At 46.2% G+C, this 17,136-nt stretch overlaps 2 protein-coding genes across 2 annotated transcripts; both read right to left on the reverse strand.

Annotated features, from left to right (window-relative positions):
* Window positions 1–365: 365 nt before the first annotated feature.
* Window positions 366–4,477, reverse strand: LOC124697817 (splicing factor 3A subunit 2-like). The gene is made up of 7 exons (XM_047230355.1): window positions 4,292–4,477; window positions 4,027–4,196; window positions 2,896–2,972; window positions 1,305–1,370; window positions 1,136–1,210; window positions 978–1,052; window positions 366–886 (listed from the first exon to the last, which is right to left on the reverse strand). Exons 1-7 carry the CDS (start codon window positions 4,441–4,443, stop codon window positions 539–541), a joined length of 963 nt encoding a protein of 320 aa, XP_047086311.1. The 5' UTR covers window positions 4,444–4,477; the 3' UTR covers window positions 366–538.
* A 1,900-nt stretch (window positions 4,478–6,377) lies between these two features.
* On the reverse strand, window positions 6,378–7,864 carry LOC124697899 (protein STRICTOSIDINE SYNTHASE-LIKE 13-like). Its single transcript, XM_047230425.1, has 4 exons — window positions 7,485–7,864; window positions 7,121–7,405; window positions 6,854–7,021; window positions 6,378–6,783 (listed from the first exon to the last, which is right to left on the reverse strand). Exons 1-4 carry the CDS (start codon window positions 7,862–7,864, stop codon window positions 6,378–6,380), a joined length of 1,239 nt encoding a protein of 412 aa, XP_047086381.1.
* Between the last annotated feature and the right edge of the window lie 9,272 nt (window positions 7,865–17,136).

Here is a 17,136-nt window from a genome sequence, read left to right on the forward strand (position 1 = left end):
AGGTTACAGGAAGTGTTTCCAGCAACGACATGCAAACCCTGGTTATTTTAGAGAAGAAAAACTGCACCAACTAATTTGGAACCGAAGGACACAAAGTATGCTTCACTTTATGATTGCAATATTCAGAGGAAACTAATGGATTAAAGAAACAGATTATCTTGTGCACCAAGAGCATGTTACGGCAAATTGCTTCACAAGCAGGTCGGAGCATGAAGCTCATTCAATCATCTTCGAGATCTTCCAAACGTACTCAGTATTTTCGAACAACATTCAACTTTACCCAGGAGTCTGACAGTTAGGCACTATCCAACAGGAATACAGGATAATGCGTAAAAGACAAATCTCCATAGAGAAGCACTGACAAGTAACAACACATAAGCTGATTGAATGTTTTGCTTGAAAACACAATTGAACAATGTAACAGCTTACAGTACAATAAAGTCTCAGAAAACAATGTTGGTGCATATGGCAACAAGCCGGTTCAGATAAAGCAAGTGTTCAAAATTTGTAGCCTGATTGTTGCTGCCACTCTGATCACCTACTGCTGAGGCCCAGGAAAGCCTTGCATCGGAGGGCGTGGCGGAGGCGCCCCAGGAGTGAAGTTAGCCATTGCACCACCAGAAGGAGGTGGAGGTGGTATTGATCGCGGAGGACCATTTGCAATCGGAGGTGGAGGTGGTGGAGGTTGAAAGCCATTCATTGGTGGTGGTGGGATCCTATGGGGCATCCCCATAGGTGCATGCGGTGGAGGTGGCGGTGGAGCTTGTGGATGGGGCGGTGGCCTTGGAGGAGCACCAGGAGGGCCTTCTGTCCCATTTGGGACAGTCCCAGGAGCAGCTGGTTGCCTGTTAGCCTCCGGTAGTCTTGGCTTGAAGTATAGTTGCATCTGTTTCCAGAAACAAATCGAAGGTTGTGAAACCAATTGTGCTTATAAAGGCAGCTAAACAAAACGGCAAAACATGTATAGAGAAACTCACAATGTACGACTTCTTGTCTGGATCCCAATATGAGAAAAACTTGTCTGTTGATTTGTCAATCTCTGTGCTTGGTATCTGCAAAAAATGAAGATTATCAGTACACATTCGTTTGCCAATAGATCTGATGCCTCGGCAGCAAATTTTTGCAAGAGATGCACCTTAAAGCCAATGGTTTCGTATGGATCTGCCGCGAAAAGTAGATATTGAAAATTCTTGTCCCAAGATTGGATTTTCTGTACAACAATAGTGGTATGTTAGCACATGGAAAAGTACAACAGTAAAGCACCATATATCAGGCTGATCACGCTCGCGGATCAGTTTTCTCACCTGTTCATATGACGCCATGAAACGGTGCCTTGGCTTGCTATTATCTTCGATTTCTTGGTACTCAATCTGAAAAAATATAAAAAATATCAGTCCACTACTCCAGTGTACAGACTCATCAAATGTTTGTAACAGAAGAATTAATGAGGGACATATTTTCAGGCCCATCAATCTGTGGGTAAACTGGCTGATTACTTGGCTGTGGGGTTACTATTCTGAATGCAGTACCAATTCAAGAAGGCTAATTTATCAAAAGATAAATTTCCAGATAACAATTGTAAAATTAGTTTGCCCATGTGATGTAGGTGAAACAGAATAAGGAACACACATTAATTAACTTAAATATGGAAATGAATCTAACTTAACTGGTATCACTATAAGATCCTTGGCGTATGTAATTCAGACACCTACATGACATAACATGAAATGAAGAAATGTATAAAAATTGTCTCTACATATGGGAAGATGGTAAAGTGAACTTATTAGACGTGGATTTCACTATTATCATGTACTCCCTCCGTTTCCCATGAAACATGTCTTAACTTCATCTAGATTTGGATGTATAGGGTGTGTTTGGCAGCTCGTGCCATCTCAGAGTAACTATCTCCCCTCACACATGGTGACCTCATGCATGCCCAACTGAGATTTTGTGGTTGTTTGGCAGACCGGCCTGGTTGAGAGATGCTGAGTTCAGAAGTTGTTTGGTATAGCTTGTATACACTAGACGTGCTGAGCCTGAATTTTTATAGAAAGGTCCTTAAGCAGAAAAATAAAAAGCAATCAAGTCCATTCGTCAAGGCCACCGTATTGGGTATGCTGGCCGGAGCTGTGCTTGGCGGCGCGTCAACCCAGCGCGTCTTGGCGGCGCGTCGAGGAGGCAGTCGACGCCGAGCGTCTTGGCGGCACATCGATGCAGCGGTTGGCGTCGACGCAACGCGTCCTAGCGGCGCGTCGAGGCGACGGTCGAGGCCGCGCGTCCTGGCGGCGCATCGATCCAACATGTCCAGCGGTTAGGCGGCGACGGCGATTGGCGCCTGCATCTGGCCGGCGTCGTGGACTTCCTGCTCGGCTGGCGGGTGAGGAGAAGGGCCAGAGCGAAGGAGGACCAAGCCTGGGAGCCCCTTGTCGGCGGTGGCGGGGCGGGAGGGCGCCGTCGCGAGCTCCTGGGTCTGCCCTGCGTCCCCTGTTCCTGATCAGCCGGCGGGAGAGGAGGAGGGCTGGAGCAAGAAGAGGAAGAACAGGGGAAATGAGGAAAGAAATTGGTGGGAGTGGGAGTCTGGGGGGGGGGGGGCGTGGATGGGATACGCTGGGAGTTTTGCGGGATGAGTTCGCCCAGGCTGAGTTGTGAGGTTTTTTCGCATGAGGTGAGCTAAGCTGAGGTGGACCACTCAGTCTAACAAACAAGGTATGGTTGGTTGGGATGAGTTGAGATGAGAATATCTGGGTTCCCCCAGGCTACCAAACACACCCATAGTGTCTAGATACATCGAAATTTAGACAAAGTTCAGATATCTTTTATGGGACGGAGGGAGTACAAGATACTGAATTGACTGACTTCAAGCAGAAGTTAAATACAAAGACGATGAATACTAACCTCGAAAAGAAATGAGTGTTGCTTCGTGTCAGGATCATACTGTTTAGTTACTGTATACCCAGGTCTGCCAATCTTAACTGCACAGCAAGGAAACATAGTTATGAGTTATATGACTTGTGAAGATAGCTAGCAAGAAAACATAATTATGTGCAGAGAATAGGATAGCATAAATGTACTACCACAATGAAACGAATATAAGGGCCTTAATAGCTTGCACGAGAACAACACTCTTGATGTTTCAACATTTAAGAAATTGCTAGAACAAAATTAAACTTCCTATAGATTTGTCTGTCCTGTCAAAACGACTTTTGGGAAATTGCTGTACCACAGGATCCATGCTTATGCCCCAAATGCCCATTAGTACAGTAACACCAAAGAGCATAGAACTTCTGTTTAAATAGTCCATGGTGATTTTACAAGGCTTTTTTATCTGGATGTGGAGACAATCCAACCAACCCAATACTGAACATAGAAAGCATTTCAGGCCCCTTTAGCTAGGGATCTTTGATTACTAAAACCGTCTATTTACTTTTCACTATTGCCTTACCAATACATCAATACTACACCTAATAGTGGACACCATTTTTAGAAGAATATATCATCAGGACATGTTCAGTGTTCAAATACTAATCAATGGTTACTGCAATACAGAAAGTAGCATCTTGCCTCTTATTCTCATGCCTAAGTTTTTCAGAAAACACAAAGCATAGTACAAGATTGGTAAATGGAAGTGCAAAGTTTGACACTCTCCGGATCCACAATTATACACACCCATCCTCCACACAATCCACAACCATCGTGTTCGAGCTAATGAGTATCCCAAGAACATGATGAATTCACATCAAGACGGAACTTCAAATACCACCAAAATCATCACAAGTAATCCACGGATATAAGCATTGTCACTCAGGCCATATCACAAAGGAAAAGACACAAGGTTATATGCGGATATTGTTGGCTCTCCAAGTACCCCGAACAAACCTAGTGCAATAACGGTCGGCAATCAAATTTAATAAACATAGTCCAAGCAACTGCAGAACGAGAATAAGCAGGCCCAAGATAGTGGAACCATTGCAAGGAGAACCTTAAATCTAGCCGGGCAAAAACAGAGGGGGCTAAAAGTTCACGCACCAGACTTGCGGGGCCCGACCTTGCGCTTGTTCGGCTGGGGCTGCGCGGGCGCGTCCTTGGCCTCGCGGGCGGCGCGCTTGGCGAGGTTGGTCTGGTGCCGCTTCCCCTGCGTGTGCGCCAGGTAGTTCCCCTCGTTGTTGTGCAGCGTCAGGCAGAGTTTGCACTCGTAGCTTCACAGAGAGGAAGAAAACAAGCGGAATCAGCAGGCGGAGCGGCGCGAATCGAGAGCACGAAGAATCTAGGGTTTTGGTTGGGGAGGGGGTACCTGCCGAGATGGTTGCGCATGAAGTAGGGGTCCTTGGCGAGGTCGATGGTCTCCATGGCGAGGCGGCGGAGGCGCTCCCGCCGGTCGATGGCCTCATTCTGGGCGGTGGCGGCGCCGCCGCTGCCGGGCTTGGAGCCCCACTCGCGATCCATGGCGTCTGCTCCGCTCGGCCGCCTCTCGAGTAGTCGAGTGTTGTCGAGTAGACACGCCCGTGTTGTTCGATAATATTTCCGGCTCTAGTCGGCTTGCCTCTGAATCGGCCCGAGCCCTTACCGACCCGGTTGAGCTACGGCATCTTGTCTGGATGGGCTTTACCTGGGCTTCGTATGGCAATACACACTAGCAAAAAAAAAGTTCTAAAAAAGACTACAGAAAAAAAACATTCTAAAGAAGACATAAAGTTTGCGCTTGACATCGTGATGGAGTATGGACCATAATAATCTTATTTCATATTGCTTATTTCATGTTTTGATAACCACTTTTCTTCTTCGTTTGTGTTTATTTCTCCACAATGGTAAATAAACAAGATAAGCTCAACACATGTAATTGATTCTAAATTGCAGCCTAGACGAGGGAACAATAATCCAGAATTGAAATATTGCACATCCCCTGAAGAGTTTTTCTAAAACATATAATACATAGATACAACTGGATTGTATCCACACTATTATCGCAACACGCTACCATATTCAGCGTGTTAATGCCTCCAAGCCCGTGAGCCTTCGAGATGCATACCCCTCTTTGGACACGGCTGGTCATGCCTCTATACCTAAAGGGGGCTTTAATGCACGAGCTTAGCATGTACTTATTCTCTTTGCTCCCCAAAAAAGAACAATAGCATGTTCCTCAGAATTAAGAAGCAGGAGAAAACTTTGTACAATGGATCCTAGCCAGCCACAATCATTACCCTTGAGCGATAAAAATGAGATCTTTTGTCCATTCTCGTCTTGACGTCATCAGCACTGGCACCAAAGGGGCATCAATAAGGGAAGACGAGAGGGAAGGAGGAAAAATGTGGTGGCAAAGAAAAGAAAGAGCTCAATGGTACAACTACCAAATATGAAGCAATTGACATTTACGTACCAGAAAATCGATAACTACATACCAACTTTTATTTTGTTTTATTAGTCAAAACCTCGATTCTATCGAGACTAAGAAAGTTCACCATGAGAGAGACTTCCACATAAACATTACCAAGTTGTTATGAACAATGCACAGATTTGCATAAAAAATATAACACAAACAACAATCAAGAACGACATAGTGAAATCACCTGTATCTTAAGATATATCATCTTTTATACTCTTTTTAAGACTTGAGTTGGTGGTGGTCCGTTCACCCCTACAAGATTCTCTCTCATCTTGCCAACAAGTTAATTTCCGTGGTTATGATACGTTCTTTGCTCTAGGTACATCATGCATATAACTTTTTTTATTAGTCTTTTCCACAGAAGAATCTTTTGATCAATCATTCAGATTTAAAGTGTAGATAATTTCATGATTTTAAATAAATTCATACACTATGATGACATAAGAGTTTGAATAACTCAAACAAAGAAAAAAAATAGAACCTCCGTAGCGAAACTAAAGCATTTGGCTACTTATTACAGATTTACAGTATACAAATAAACGAAAAACCAATTACATCCTAGCCATATGAAATACTACTCTCTTTGATCCATAAAAAGTGTTGTGATTTTAGAAGCAATAACAAAACAACATCATATTAGCATCCAAGCACGAAACGTTAAAAATAAAATGGGGAACAACAAACCATCTAACCTATCAACATCTGCAACCCGCAGCAAACTTCAACAACATCACAACTTTTACAGCAAAATCAATACTATACTTTTACAGCAAAATCAATACATCTGCAACCCGTAGTAGTATGTAAAAAATATCGCGTGAACTGTATGGGGTACTAGATAATAACCGTATGCATATCACGTGGCGCAGAAGGAACAAAGCTTGAGGAAGAATCCTTGCAAATTAAATTCACAACATGATCATCGCTTAGACAGACCTTAAACTGGTACACACCTTCTTACTAATAAAATCCATCAAATCAACACTGCACACTCCCGCTATTCCAACGGGTACCGGAGCGTGGCGATGTGGTTGTGCGCGACGGTCCCGATCCACAGCCTCCGGTCCACCTCCCTCACCTCGCTCACCAGCTTCATCACCTCGCCGCCCCGGTCCTCCAGCACCTCCACGACGTTCCCCTCGCCGTCGAGGAGCGCAAGGAGCGTGTACATCCTCATGCTCACCATCTGCCCCAGCGTCTTCATCGACACCGGGAGCTTGAAGTAGGCGGCTCGCAGCCACGGCCTCCGCGCGAACACCTCCTGCGCCGGCGTCCGGCAGCAGTCGATCGCCACCCAGAACTGGCCCTTGCTGTTCAGCCGCACGTTATCGGGGAACCCCGGCAGGTTCGCGAACACCTCCACCTGGCCGGCTCTTGCCCCTTCCAGCCAGTACCTCATTATCCTAGGGTGACATGTTAAGTGAGCCTGGGTTTTTCTGGTTGATCGTGCTGAAATTCTCAATTTTATCTCACCTGCAGTTTGTCGTCTCGGAGAAGAGGAGGAACTGGTGGTCCTGTGAAATCTGAACGCCGTTTGGGAAGACCAGCCCGTTGAGCACGACATGAGCGGCACGGGTTTCTGGGTCGTATCTCAGCAGCCTCCCCGTGCCTTCTCCTTCTAGCAAAATGTTCAAATGATCCCTGCATAACAAGCCATAGTCAGCCACGACCAAGAATCTTAGAAAGAAACCAAAGAAAGGCAATCATCTAGACGACTAAGCAGAGCAGTACTCTGCTCACTTTCTGCTGTATCTCGTGCTCGTGTCAGTGAAGAATATGGAGCCGTTCATGTGGATGTCAAGGTCGTTCGCGAAGTGGATCGGGTTCCCGCCGGCTTCCCTTGCCAGGGAGGTCGCCACGCCGCCGCTCTCGCCGACGGCCATGAGCCCATAGTACGCGTCGGCGATGAACAGCTCGCCGGTGTCCCTGTGGAACCTCAGCCCGAGAGGGCGGCCACACCACTGCTCCTTCACGTGCTGCTTCCTCGTCGTCGACTCCACTCCATTGGCGCAAACTTTCTCCGACCTTGTCCGAAGAGCAAGAATTTTTTCACACACATCTAAGCTACGAAAATCTCTGCAAGAACATGCTTTTAAATGTTTACCAGTCAGGATTCATGACGGCGAACGTCTCCCACCCGGCCTTGTCACCCATCCACCGCACGACGCGGCCGTCGGCGATCCCGGCGTAGGGCCCGCGGCCATGGCGGTCGAACTCGATGGACTCTGGCCCGAACACCTCGTCGACGAACTCGAGCGTGCCGTGCCTGAGCCGGCTGCCGTTGTCCCTCGGCCAGCGCGCCATGACCTCCCTGTACGGCGCCAGCTCGTGCTTCACCGGCCGGTAGTCGATCCCGGCCAGCGGGCCGAGGTGGAACGGGTCCATGAAGAGCAGGGCCAGCGCCAGGGCCGCGAAGAAGAGGTGCGGGTACTGCACCAGGCCGCCATCGCGTCCTCGTCCCTTCCGCTGCTTCTTCTCTTCCATGGAGATGATGTAGAGGGCAAGCTATGAAAGGCAGACGGATAAAGTGCAGAGGGAGTGTGATCTTAAATTCTTAATGGATTTGGTCCGAAAATATATTCCGACATGCACGGGAGTTGCATGGGCCAGCTAGCTAGTGTGACGAAATATTCCGACATGCACGGAGGTTGCATGAGTCGGCGTGATCGTTTGGGAGTAGGTGCATTTTGGTTCAGAACAGCTAGGGATCCTGCCACTTTTGGATTTTGTGAAGGAGCATGTCTTCGTTGCTCACACCATGATGCAAGATGTTCAGGTCAACAAGCAAGTGTTCTTCCCGGATGATATAATTGCAAAATGGCACCATAGTTGCGGTAAAAGTAGCAACCATGTAGAAAAAGCCACCACAAATGACATAAAATAAAAAGATAGGTCTTTGACACATTTGCCCCAATTGTGGTGTTTTTTGTTGTTGCAATTATCTCTTCCGAGAGACATGACACTAACTCACCAAGCCCTAGCACAACAAAACCGATCACGTGCTTCCTTGTACTCCGGCGTCGCCAACGTCGTTGGCGGCGCCCGCTGTAGAAGCCAGAGGGCACACCCGAACAACCTCGTTTTCGTGCGAAGAGGAGGCGGTCTCGACGGTGCACACGTTGCATGTGTTGGTGCTAGGCGACAATGCGATGGTCTGGCAAAGAAGCCGACGAGTCAGCGAGCTGGGCGGCGACACACGTGGGGTGGCATGCTAGCAAGTGCCGCGGTGTAGTGGTGCGGCCCGATCTGGTCATTACTTGGGTGGGCCGGATACATACCAAAGTGGGCCTAGGCTGCGTGTGTGGAGACCAAGTCCAACTCCACCAACCGCTACGGTGACTCTTGAGCAACTTGAACAACGCCTCTAAGGAGGAAACAACATCGTTGCTTGGTCCAACGAGCCAGACCTAGGGTTTCCCCCATTGCTCGATGAAGGCAAGCATAGTTCCGACCATGATATCACATTGAAGAAAGGGATGACACTTGCAGGTGTCAAGGTCGTTAGCACAAAGCATGGATTCCTCCCTAGCTCGACCATCACCCCCATGAGGTCCATCAGAGAGGTGGAAAAATAGGAATTGGAAGCCCACCATCGCAAAGACACGTTCTTGTGTCATCTTTGAAGAAGAAAAAAGGGGGTGTCGGGTTGTCGACTACATAGAACTCACTACGACCACCGGCTGCCAGATTGAGCGGACTCAAGCCTCGATCTACCACCGTGTGACACCTGCAACATGTAGGCAACCGCAGTTAGAGCAACAACACACAACACCTGCCGTAGGGAACCACCGCGCTTTGCATGGCATGGTCATCGCAATGTACACGTATAGGGTTGCTGATGTTTCCTGGAGACGCCTTCTTCATGTCCACTCGGATCCTGTCGGTCACTCGCCGACTCCTACTACGCGGGTGGGTGGAGGGTACATTGCTCTGTGTTACTTGGAGTCATGGTCATTCTCTGGAGGCGTTGTAACACGGCTTTAATGCTCTGTGTCGTGGATCTTCGCCATTGTTGGCTTGAGATCGAGAAAGTTGAGTCGTATGTTTTCTTTGTTGGAAACGTTCTTTGCCCGTTTCTCTCTAATTAATCATAGCTATATGATTTTTGGGTACGATTTCCCTCATAAACTGAATCACATTTTTTTCAATCAATGAATTTAGTAGCTTTCCTGCCAACATTCAGAAGAAAACAAGAATAGTGATGCATGAGGATAGCCAACCAAACTTAGCAACAAACATGCTTTTGGATCCATGTAGATGTGACTCCACCACACAAAAAAATCGATAAAAAGATTTTTTTAATTCAATAGTTCGCATTAAGATGATACGACAAGCAAAATTACATATAGCCTGCATAACAAAGATGCACACAACCCAAACAAATGATATAAAAATTTGGCACTAACTCTTAGCATGCGACACGATGAAGAAGGCAATCTAAGACGACGGAGGACCAATATGGAGATTAAGCCACCATATGCGTTTGTTAAACACCTCCTTAGCTGCTCTCGCTTCACTTGAGAACATGTTGACAATATCAGGAGAGAAAATTTTGAAATATATATACTGCAAGGGAGTCCCACACAACCCTTTATTAAAAGAATAAAGAAGCTCTGTATGCAGAGAGAATTATAAAAATATCTATCCATGAAGATGAAGAGGTTATAACTGAGCTGTTCACTCTATGCTTAAGCATGATGAGATTAAAAACAACCAAACTTCCTTCCAACCTCTAACTCTAAAAGTAGGCTAATATGCTAAAAGAAAACCAAAGATTTGTTTTCAAAAACATCGCCTGTTAATCTGTAACAAAATATGAGCTTCCCCTGTAGAAAGATGTCACGGGCCTGGGCCTGAGCCTTTCGGCCTTGTAAGCGTGTGGTGTGGATAGAGGGCTACGGTTGTGTGCCGAGGAGACGTCATGGATGATGAACTGAATTAATCCCCTACCTGCTCTCTCTCTTTCTCCTGAACCTTCCTCTCTGATGTATCCTTTCCAGTGAAATTGAACCTAGATCCTTGTGGTGCGTTGCCCTCGGAGAAGTATCGTTACATCTGGTATCGGAGCTATCTGTATCCCAAAAAAAAAATCCGCTATTCGGTGTTTCCCCTAGCTGAATCTGCCCGTAACATCCATTGCTCTGGGTGCGGATTTGCTTCGGTAAATCTGCCCAAAATCCCAAGCTCGGTTGGGCGATTTGGTCTGCGGCATCACGGCGCGCGGAAATCCCACGCTATCCTCAAGGATGGCGCAAGCAGAGGGTGAGGTGTCGGAGTTGAAGACAGCGCTCGCGGATCTCGCCATGTTCGTCCGCTCTGGTCTCCAGCAAGTACAGACGGAGACCAACGCATCCATCACCAAGGTCCATGACCAAACATCTACCAACATCGCCAAGCTCCAAGCGACAGCGGACCGCGTCCTCCGATCGGTGCAAGCGGTCGAGGAGTGGCAGCCGGAGGTGAACGCTAACCTCACTGTGCTGCAGTCAACGGTGGAAGGGTTGGGCACACGCGTCTCCAACCTGGAGGCATCACCATCTCGCGTGGCAGCAACAACCCTTGGCCCTGGTGGGCACGGCGTCGCTCAGCAGCATCAGGGTGCGACCTCACGAACTCCATCAGTTCATGAGCGTACCCTGGCAAACGGTGCGTTTCAGAATCACCCTGTCAATTTTGAATTTGATACTGCGGTTGTGCGAGGGACTCTTGATAACTCGCCACACCGTCATCCTGATTTTCGCATGCCAAAAACTGATTTCCCAAAGTTTGATGGAGAACACCCCAAAATTTGGAAAGAGCGATGTGAAAAATATTTTCATATGTTCCATGTTCCTGAGGAATATAAGGCACAGTACGCTAGCTTGCATTTTATAGGTGCTGCTGCTTTATGGTTACAGAATTTTGAAACACAGAACACAGTAGATCATTGGGCACCCTTTTGTGTTGCTGTTTGCACCAAATTTGGTAGAGATCTTTATTTTACACATATGAATGAGGCTTTAGACATTACTCAAGCTGGTGATGTCTATTCTTAATACCAGCAGTTTGAGCTCTTGATGCATAAGTTGCTTACACACAACAATGCGTTAGATGAGACATTTTTTGTAGCTAAATTCATCAAAGGTTTTCGCAAGGAAATTCGTTCTGCTATTATTTTGCATAAGCCGAGAACAGTTGATGCTGCGTTATCACTTGCCTTGCTTCAGGAACAACAACTGGAGTTGGACAAATATTCTCCTTCTGTTAGAACTGCACAGAAAGAAGGGTATCACCACAAGACTAAGTGGCACAATAACGCAGGCAAAGGAATTCTGGGAGCTGAGCCATCTGATACTCGTCATCTGGAGAAACACAAAGTTGATGACAAGCCAAATTGGATAGACAAACTTGACAATCTTAGAGCTCAACGCAGGGCACGGGGAGAATGCTTCAAATGCGGAGGCAAATATGCACCAGGGCATAAATGTCCCCGGGCTGTTTCTCTGCATGTGGTTGAAGAACTTATAGATGCATTGCAGTTGTCTTCAGAGGTGGAAAATGATGGTTCTTCTTCTTCTTCTGCCTCCAGCAGCAGTGGCAGTAGCAGTGCAGATCTGCGAGTGTTGTCAGCCAATGCTACAAATGGCACTACTGGATCTAAAACTATCAGATGGCAGGGGTTGATTGGTCATCATGAAATCCTCATTTTAATTGATTCTGGCAGCTCCTGTAACTTCATTAGTTCTGCCCTGGTTCAACAACTGAATTTGCATGTCCAACCTGCGGATGCAGTGCAAGTAACAATTGCAGATGGAAATGCTCAGTTCAGAACAAGTGACGGATCAAAAATGGTGGACTCAAGGCACGACATTCACAACTTCATTGAGAGTCCTCCCATTACCATGCTATGACATTATTTTAGGCATGGAATGGCTTGACTCTTACAGTCCAATGTGGGTAGACTGGAAAAAGAAAAAAATGAGGATCAAGCATGAGGGCCACAGGGTCACTCTCAGAGGAATTAAGGATAATACAACTTCCTGCAAGTCCATCTCGGCTAAAAAAACTCCAGGGCCTTATTAAGAAAGGGGGTTTGGCACAGTTGATTCAGTTGTGTACTATTACACCTGATACTGATCTATCCATAATACCTGACATGATATTGGAGGAGATTGAAAAACATGATGCAATATTCCAAGAACCAACTAAATTACCACCACATCGACCATTTGATCATCAGATTCCCCTTTTGCCTGGAGTAAAACCTGTCAACATTCGCCCATACAGGTATTCTCCTGCTCAAAAGGATGAGCTCGAGCGCCAACTAAAAGATATGTTGCAACGAGGCGTAATTCAGCCTAGCTCCAGTCCATATGCCTCACCAGTTCTTCTTGTGAAGAAAAAGGATGGTACCAGGCGCTTTTGTATTGACTACCGGCACTTGAATGCCATCACCTTGAAGAACAAATACCCACTGCCAATTGTGGATGAGCTCTTAGATGAACTAGCTGGTTCTTAATGGTTCACTAAACTAGATTTACGTTCTGGTTATCACCAAATCAGATTGGTGGATGGGGAGGAATCAAAAACAGCGTTCAAAACTCACAATGGTCATTGGGAATTTAAAGTCATGCCTTTTGGGCTCACAAATGCCCCTGCAACATTCCAAGCGGCCATGAATACAATTTTTGCACCGCTGATCAGGAAGTGTGTGCTTGTTTTCATGGATGATATACTTATTTATAGTACATCCTTGGAAGATCATCAAAAGCATCTGGCTGCAGTCTTTACGATTTTGAATGATAATCAACTATATGTGAAGAAATCCAAATGCTCATTTGCTCAGAAACAACTTGAGTACCTTGGACACATCATCAGCAAATCTGGCGTAGCAACTGATCCAGCCAAGATTCAGGCAGTTCAAGAGTGGCCTATACCAGCTACAGTCAAACAATTGAGAGGTTGAAAGTGCATGGAGCCCCCATGTGTGGTTTTGGTAATTAATGACAATCCCTATGGACTAATGTTTGCATTGAGTTATATTTGTAGGAGTTGTCCATAGGCAATTCTTGAACCATATGTTGGCTTCAAGGTTGCAATAAGAAGAAATTGATGAAGGATATCAAGTGTCAAGTATGTCTTGAAGATGAAGATGTAGTGAGCCCTCAAGTTACTTCAAGACATCAACATGATGAAGAATGAAGAAATGTAGTGCAAGTTCAAGATGAGCCAACTCGAAGAGTTCATAAGCTTGAAGCTTGCCATGGAGAAATGATGTGCAAGTTCAAGATGATCCATCTCGAAGAGATCCTTTGCTTGAGTCTTGCCATCCATATGATGATCATGGATATGTGAAGATGCGCCGAAGAAGAAGCTCTCCCATGGTGGATTATGGGGGAGCAATCCACATGGTGGTCATGGTTATGCGAAGATGCGCCGAAGAAGAAGCTCTCCCATGGTGGTTTATGGGGAGCAATCTACAAGACTTCGTCAAGCAAGCACAAGCAAGAAATGCGTTCCATCTTGTTGAGGTCAAGATCGTCGTCATCAAGCTCAAGTGGAATGCGCAAGTATAAGGTTTGCTCTTGATAGGGTTTCTTTCTCACCGGTCTCATAGTGTAGTTGGAGACCGGTTTATAGTTTAGTTGCTCAGTACTATCAAGAGGGCTCTCGAGTGAGTAACTCGATCGTATCGTTCGGAGAGAGCTCAAACCTTTGCATCCTTGCATCATCTTTCTTGGTTGTCATTTGGACCTTATCCATGTGATGTTTTAGAGCTTGTGCTTATTCTCATGACAAGCTCTAGTTCATCGAAAATGGATTTCGCATAGATCACTTGTTGCGTTTTCGAGTTTGGTTCATCATATTTCTTGGTTGTCATTTGGATCTTATCCATGTGATGATTTAGAGCTTGTGCTTATTCTCATGACAAGCTCTAGTTCATCAAGAATGATTTTTGCACGGGCAACTTGTTGCATTTTCGAGATTGGAGGTTTTACCGGTATGTCTTTTTTAGATAGGTCAAACCTTTCATCATTTGTTTCTATCCTCCCTTGTTGGACTATGATGGTTTCTGCATGATCTTGTAGAGCTTGTTCCTAGCTTCAAAACAAGCCCAAGATCATCAAAATCGGAGTCCGGATGCTAAAGTTATGCCCGTTTTAGTTTTGGTGTTTCCGCGGTTACTTGGGCCGGATATTTCGGAAATATCCGGGCCGGATTATCCGGGCCGGATATTTCGGAAATATCCGGCCCTCGAAATCGACTAAGGACACGGGGAATTGCTTGCTCGGTATAGGGCCGGATTTTGGCCGGATTTTGACCGAGGTTTTGTCCCCGAGGCCGGATTATCACGGGGCGGATTATCCGGCCCCAACTTAGGCCGGATTATCCGGCCCTCGAAAGTCTCGCAACGGCTCGATTTTGTTGGGGGGTATAAATACCCCCTTCTTCCTCCTTGGGCTGTTGCTTCTTCCACTCTCTCTCTCCTCCATTGTTGTTCTTGAGAAGCTTGCCCTATCTCTCTATCCCTCCATGATTCTTGCCCCATTTTGAGGGAAAAGAGAGAGGAGATCTAGATCTACATTTCTACCAATCAAATCCATCTCTTTGTGAGTGAATCTTTGGGATCTAGATCTTGGAGAATTTTGTGTTCTCCTCTTTGTTCTTCCTCTCTTATTCCCCCAATAGCTTTTGTAGCTTTATTGGAATTTGAGAGAGAAGGACTTGAGCATCTTTGTGGTGTTCTTGCCATTGCATTTGGTGCATCGGTTTGAGTTCTCCACGGTGATTCGTGGAGGTGAAAGCAAGAAGGTTGTTACTCTTGGGTTCTTGGAACCCTAGACGGATTCTAGGCCTTTGTGGCGATTTGTTGGGAGCCTCCAATTAAGTTGTGGATGTGTGCCCCAATCTTTGTGTAAGGCCCGGTTTCCGCCTCGAAGGAAATCCCTTAGTGGAACCGTGACCTAGGCCTTTGTGGCGAGGGTCACCGGAGATTTAGGTGAGGCGCCTTCGTGGCGTTCGGTGTGTGGTGTTAGTACCGCATCTTGGGGTGAGGCCTTTGTGGCGTTGGTGTGCATCGAGCAACCACACCTCAAGGTGAGCCTCTTGTGGCGTTCGGGAGCACTAAGCAACCGCACCTCTCCACGGAGATTAGCACTCGCAAGAGTGTGAACTCCGGGATAAATCATCGTCTCCGCGTGCCTCGGTTATCTCTATACCCGAGCTCTTTACTTATGCACTTTACCTTGTGATAGCCATCGTGCTTGAAGTTATATATATCTTGCTATCACATACTTGCTTGTATTGCTTAGCATAAGTTGTTGGTGCACATAGGTGAACTCTTGCTTAGAATAAGTTGTTGGTGCACATAGGTGAACCATAGTATATAGGCTTTGGGCTTGACAAAGTAAACGCTAGTTTTATTCCGCATTTGTTAAGCCCATCTCGTAAAAGTTTTAAATCGCCTATTCACCCCCCCCCCTCTAGGCGACATCTGTGTCCTTTCAGAGGTTTCCTAGGTTTATCAGGATACTACAGAAAGTTCATTGCTCACTATGGACTGATCAGTAGGCCACTTACAGACTTGCTCAAGAAGAACACTTGTTTTGTTTGGACAAACACAACTCAACAAGCTTTTGACTCACTCAAGTCAGCTCTGGTCCAAGCACCTGTCTTAGCCTTACCTAACTTTAAGCTACCCTTTGCTATTGAGACAGACGCTTGTGATGTGGGCATTGGAGCTGTGCTTATGCAAAACGGACATCCCTTAGCGTATTTGATTAAATCATTGGGAAAAAGGGCTCAAGCCTTGTGCACTTATGAAAAAGAATGCTTAGCCATTCTCATGGCGAGTAGAGAAGTGGAAGCCATACCTCCGAGCATCTTGAATTTACAATATACACCGATCACAAGAGTTTAATACACTTGCAAGATCGAAGCTGCGACAAGGCATGCAACACAAAGCTTTCCTAAAGCTCCTAGGTCTCCGAGTACAAAATTGTGTATAAGAAAGGGAAGTACAACCAAGTGCTCGATGCTCTCTCTAGGAATTTTCTCTTGACACGGTTGTCCGCTATTTCGGCTAGTACCCCTAAATGGTCGGATATCATCAACGAGGCATACTTGCGGGACCACGAAGCCCGGACTTTGTTGGTCGAACTTGCAATCATCGGTTCCAACAACAAAGGTTACTCTCTTCATGATGGGTTAATTAAGTACAAAGGAAAAATTTGGCTCGGCCATCACAAAGAAGCTCAACATACCATTTTGCAAGCTCTGCATAACAGCGGTGTTGGGGGACATAGTGGTATTACTGCAACGTACCACAAGGTAAGGTCCCTGTTCACCTGGCATGGCCTCAAGCAAAGTGTGCACTCATTTGTTACCCAATGCCAGATATGCCAACAGGCCAGACCTGAACACACTAAGCATCGAGCAACCACACCTCAAGGTGAGCCTCTTGTGGCGTTCGGGAGCACTAAGCAACCGCACCTCTCCACCGGAGATTAGCACTCGCAAGAGTGTGAACTCCGGGATAAATCATCGTCTCCGCGTGCCTCGGTTATCTCTATACTCGAGCTCTTTACTTATGCACTTTACCTTGTGATAGCCATCGTGCTTGAAGTTATATATATCTTGCTATCACATACTTGCTTGTATTGCTTAGCATAAGTTGTTGGTGCACATAGGTGAACTCTTGCTTAGAATAAGTTGTTGGTGCACATAGGTGAACCATAGTATATAGGCTTTGGGCTTGACAAAGTAAACGCTAGTTT

The sequence above is a fragment of the Lolium rigidum genome, chromosome 3, assembly GCF_022539505.1.
Source record: "Lolium rigidum isolate FL_2022 chromosome 3, APGP_CSIRO_Lrig_0.1, whole genome shotgun sequence".
NCBI classification, from domain to species: Eukaryota; Viridiplantae; Streptophyta; class Magnoliopsida; order Poales; family Poaceae; genus Lolium; species Lolium rigidum.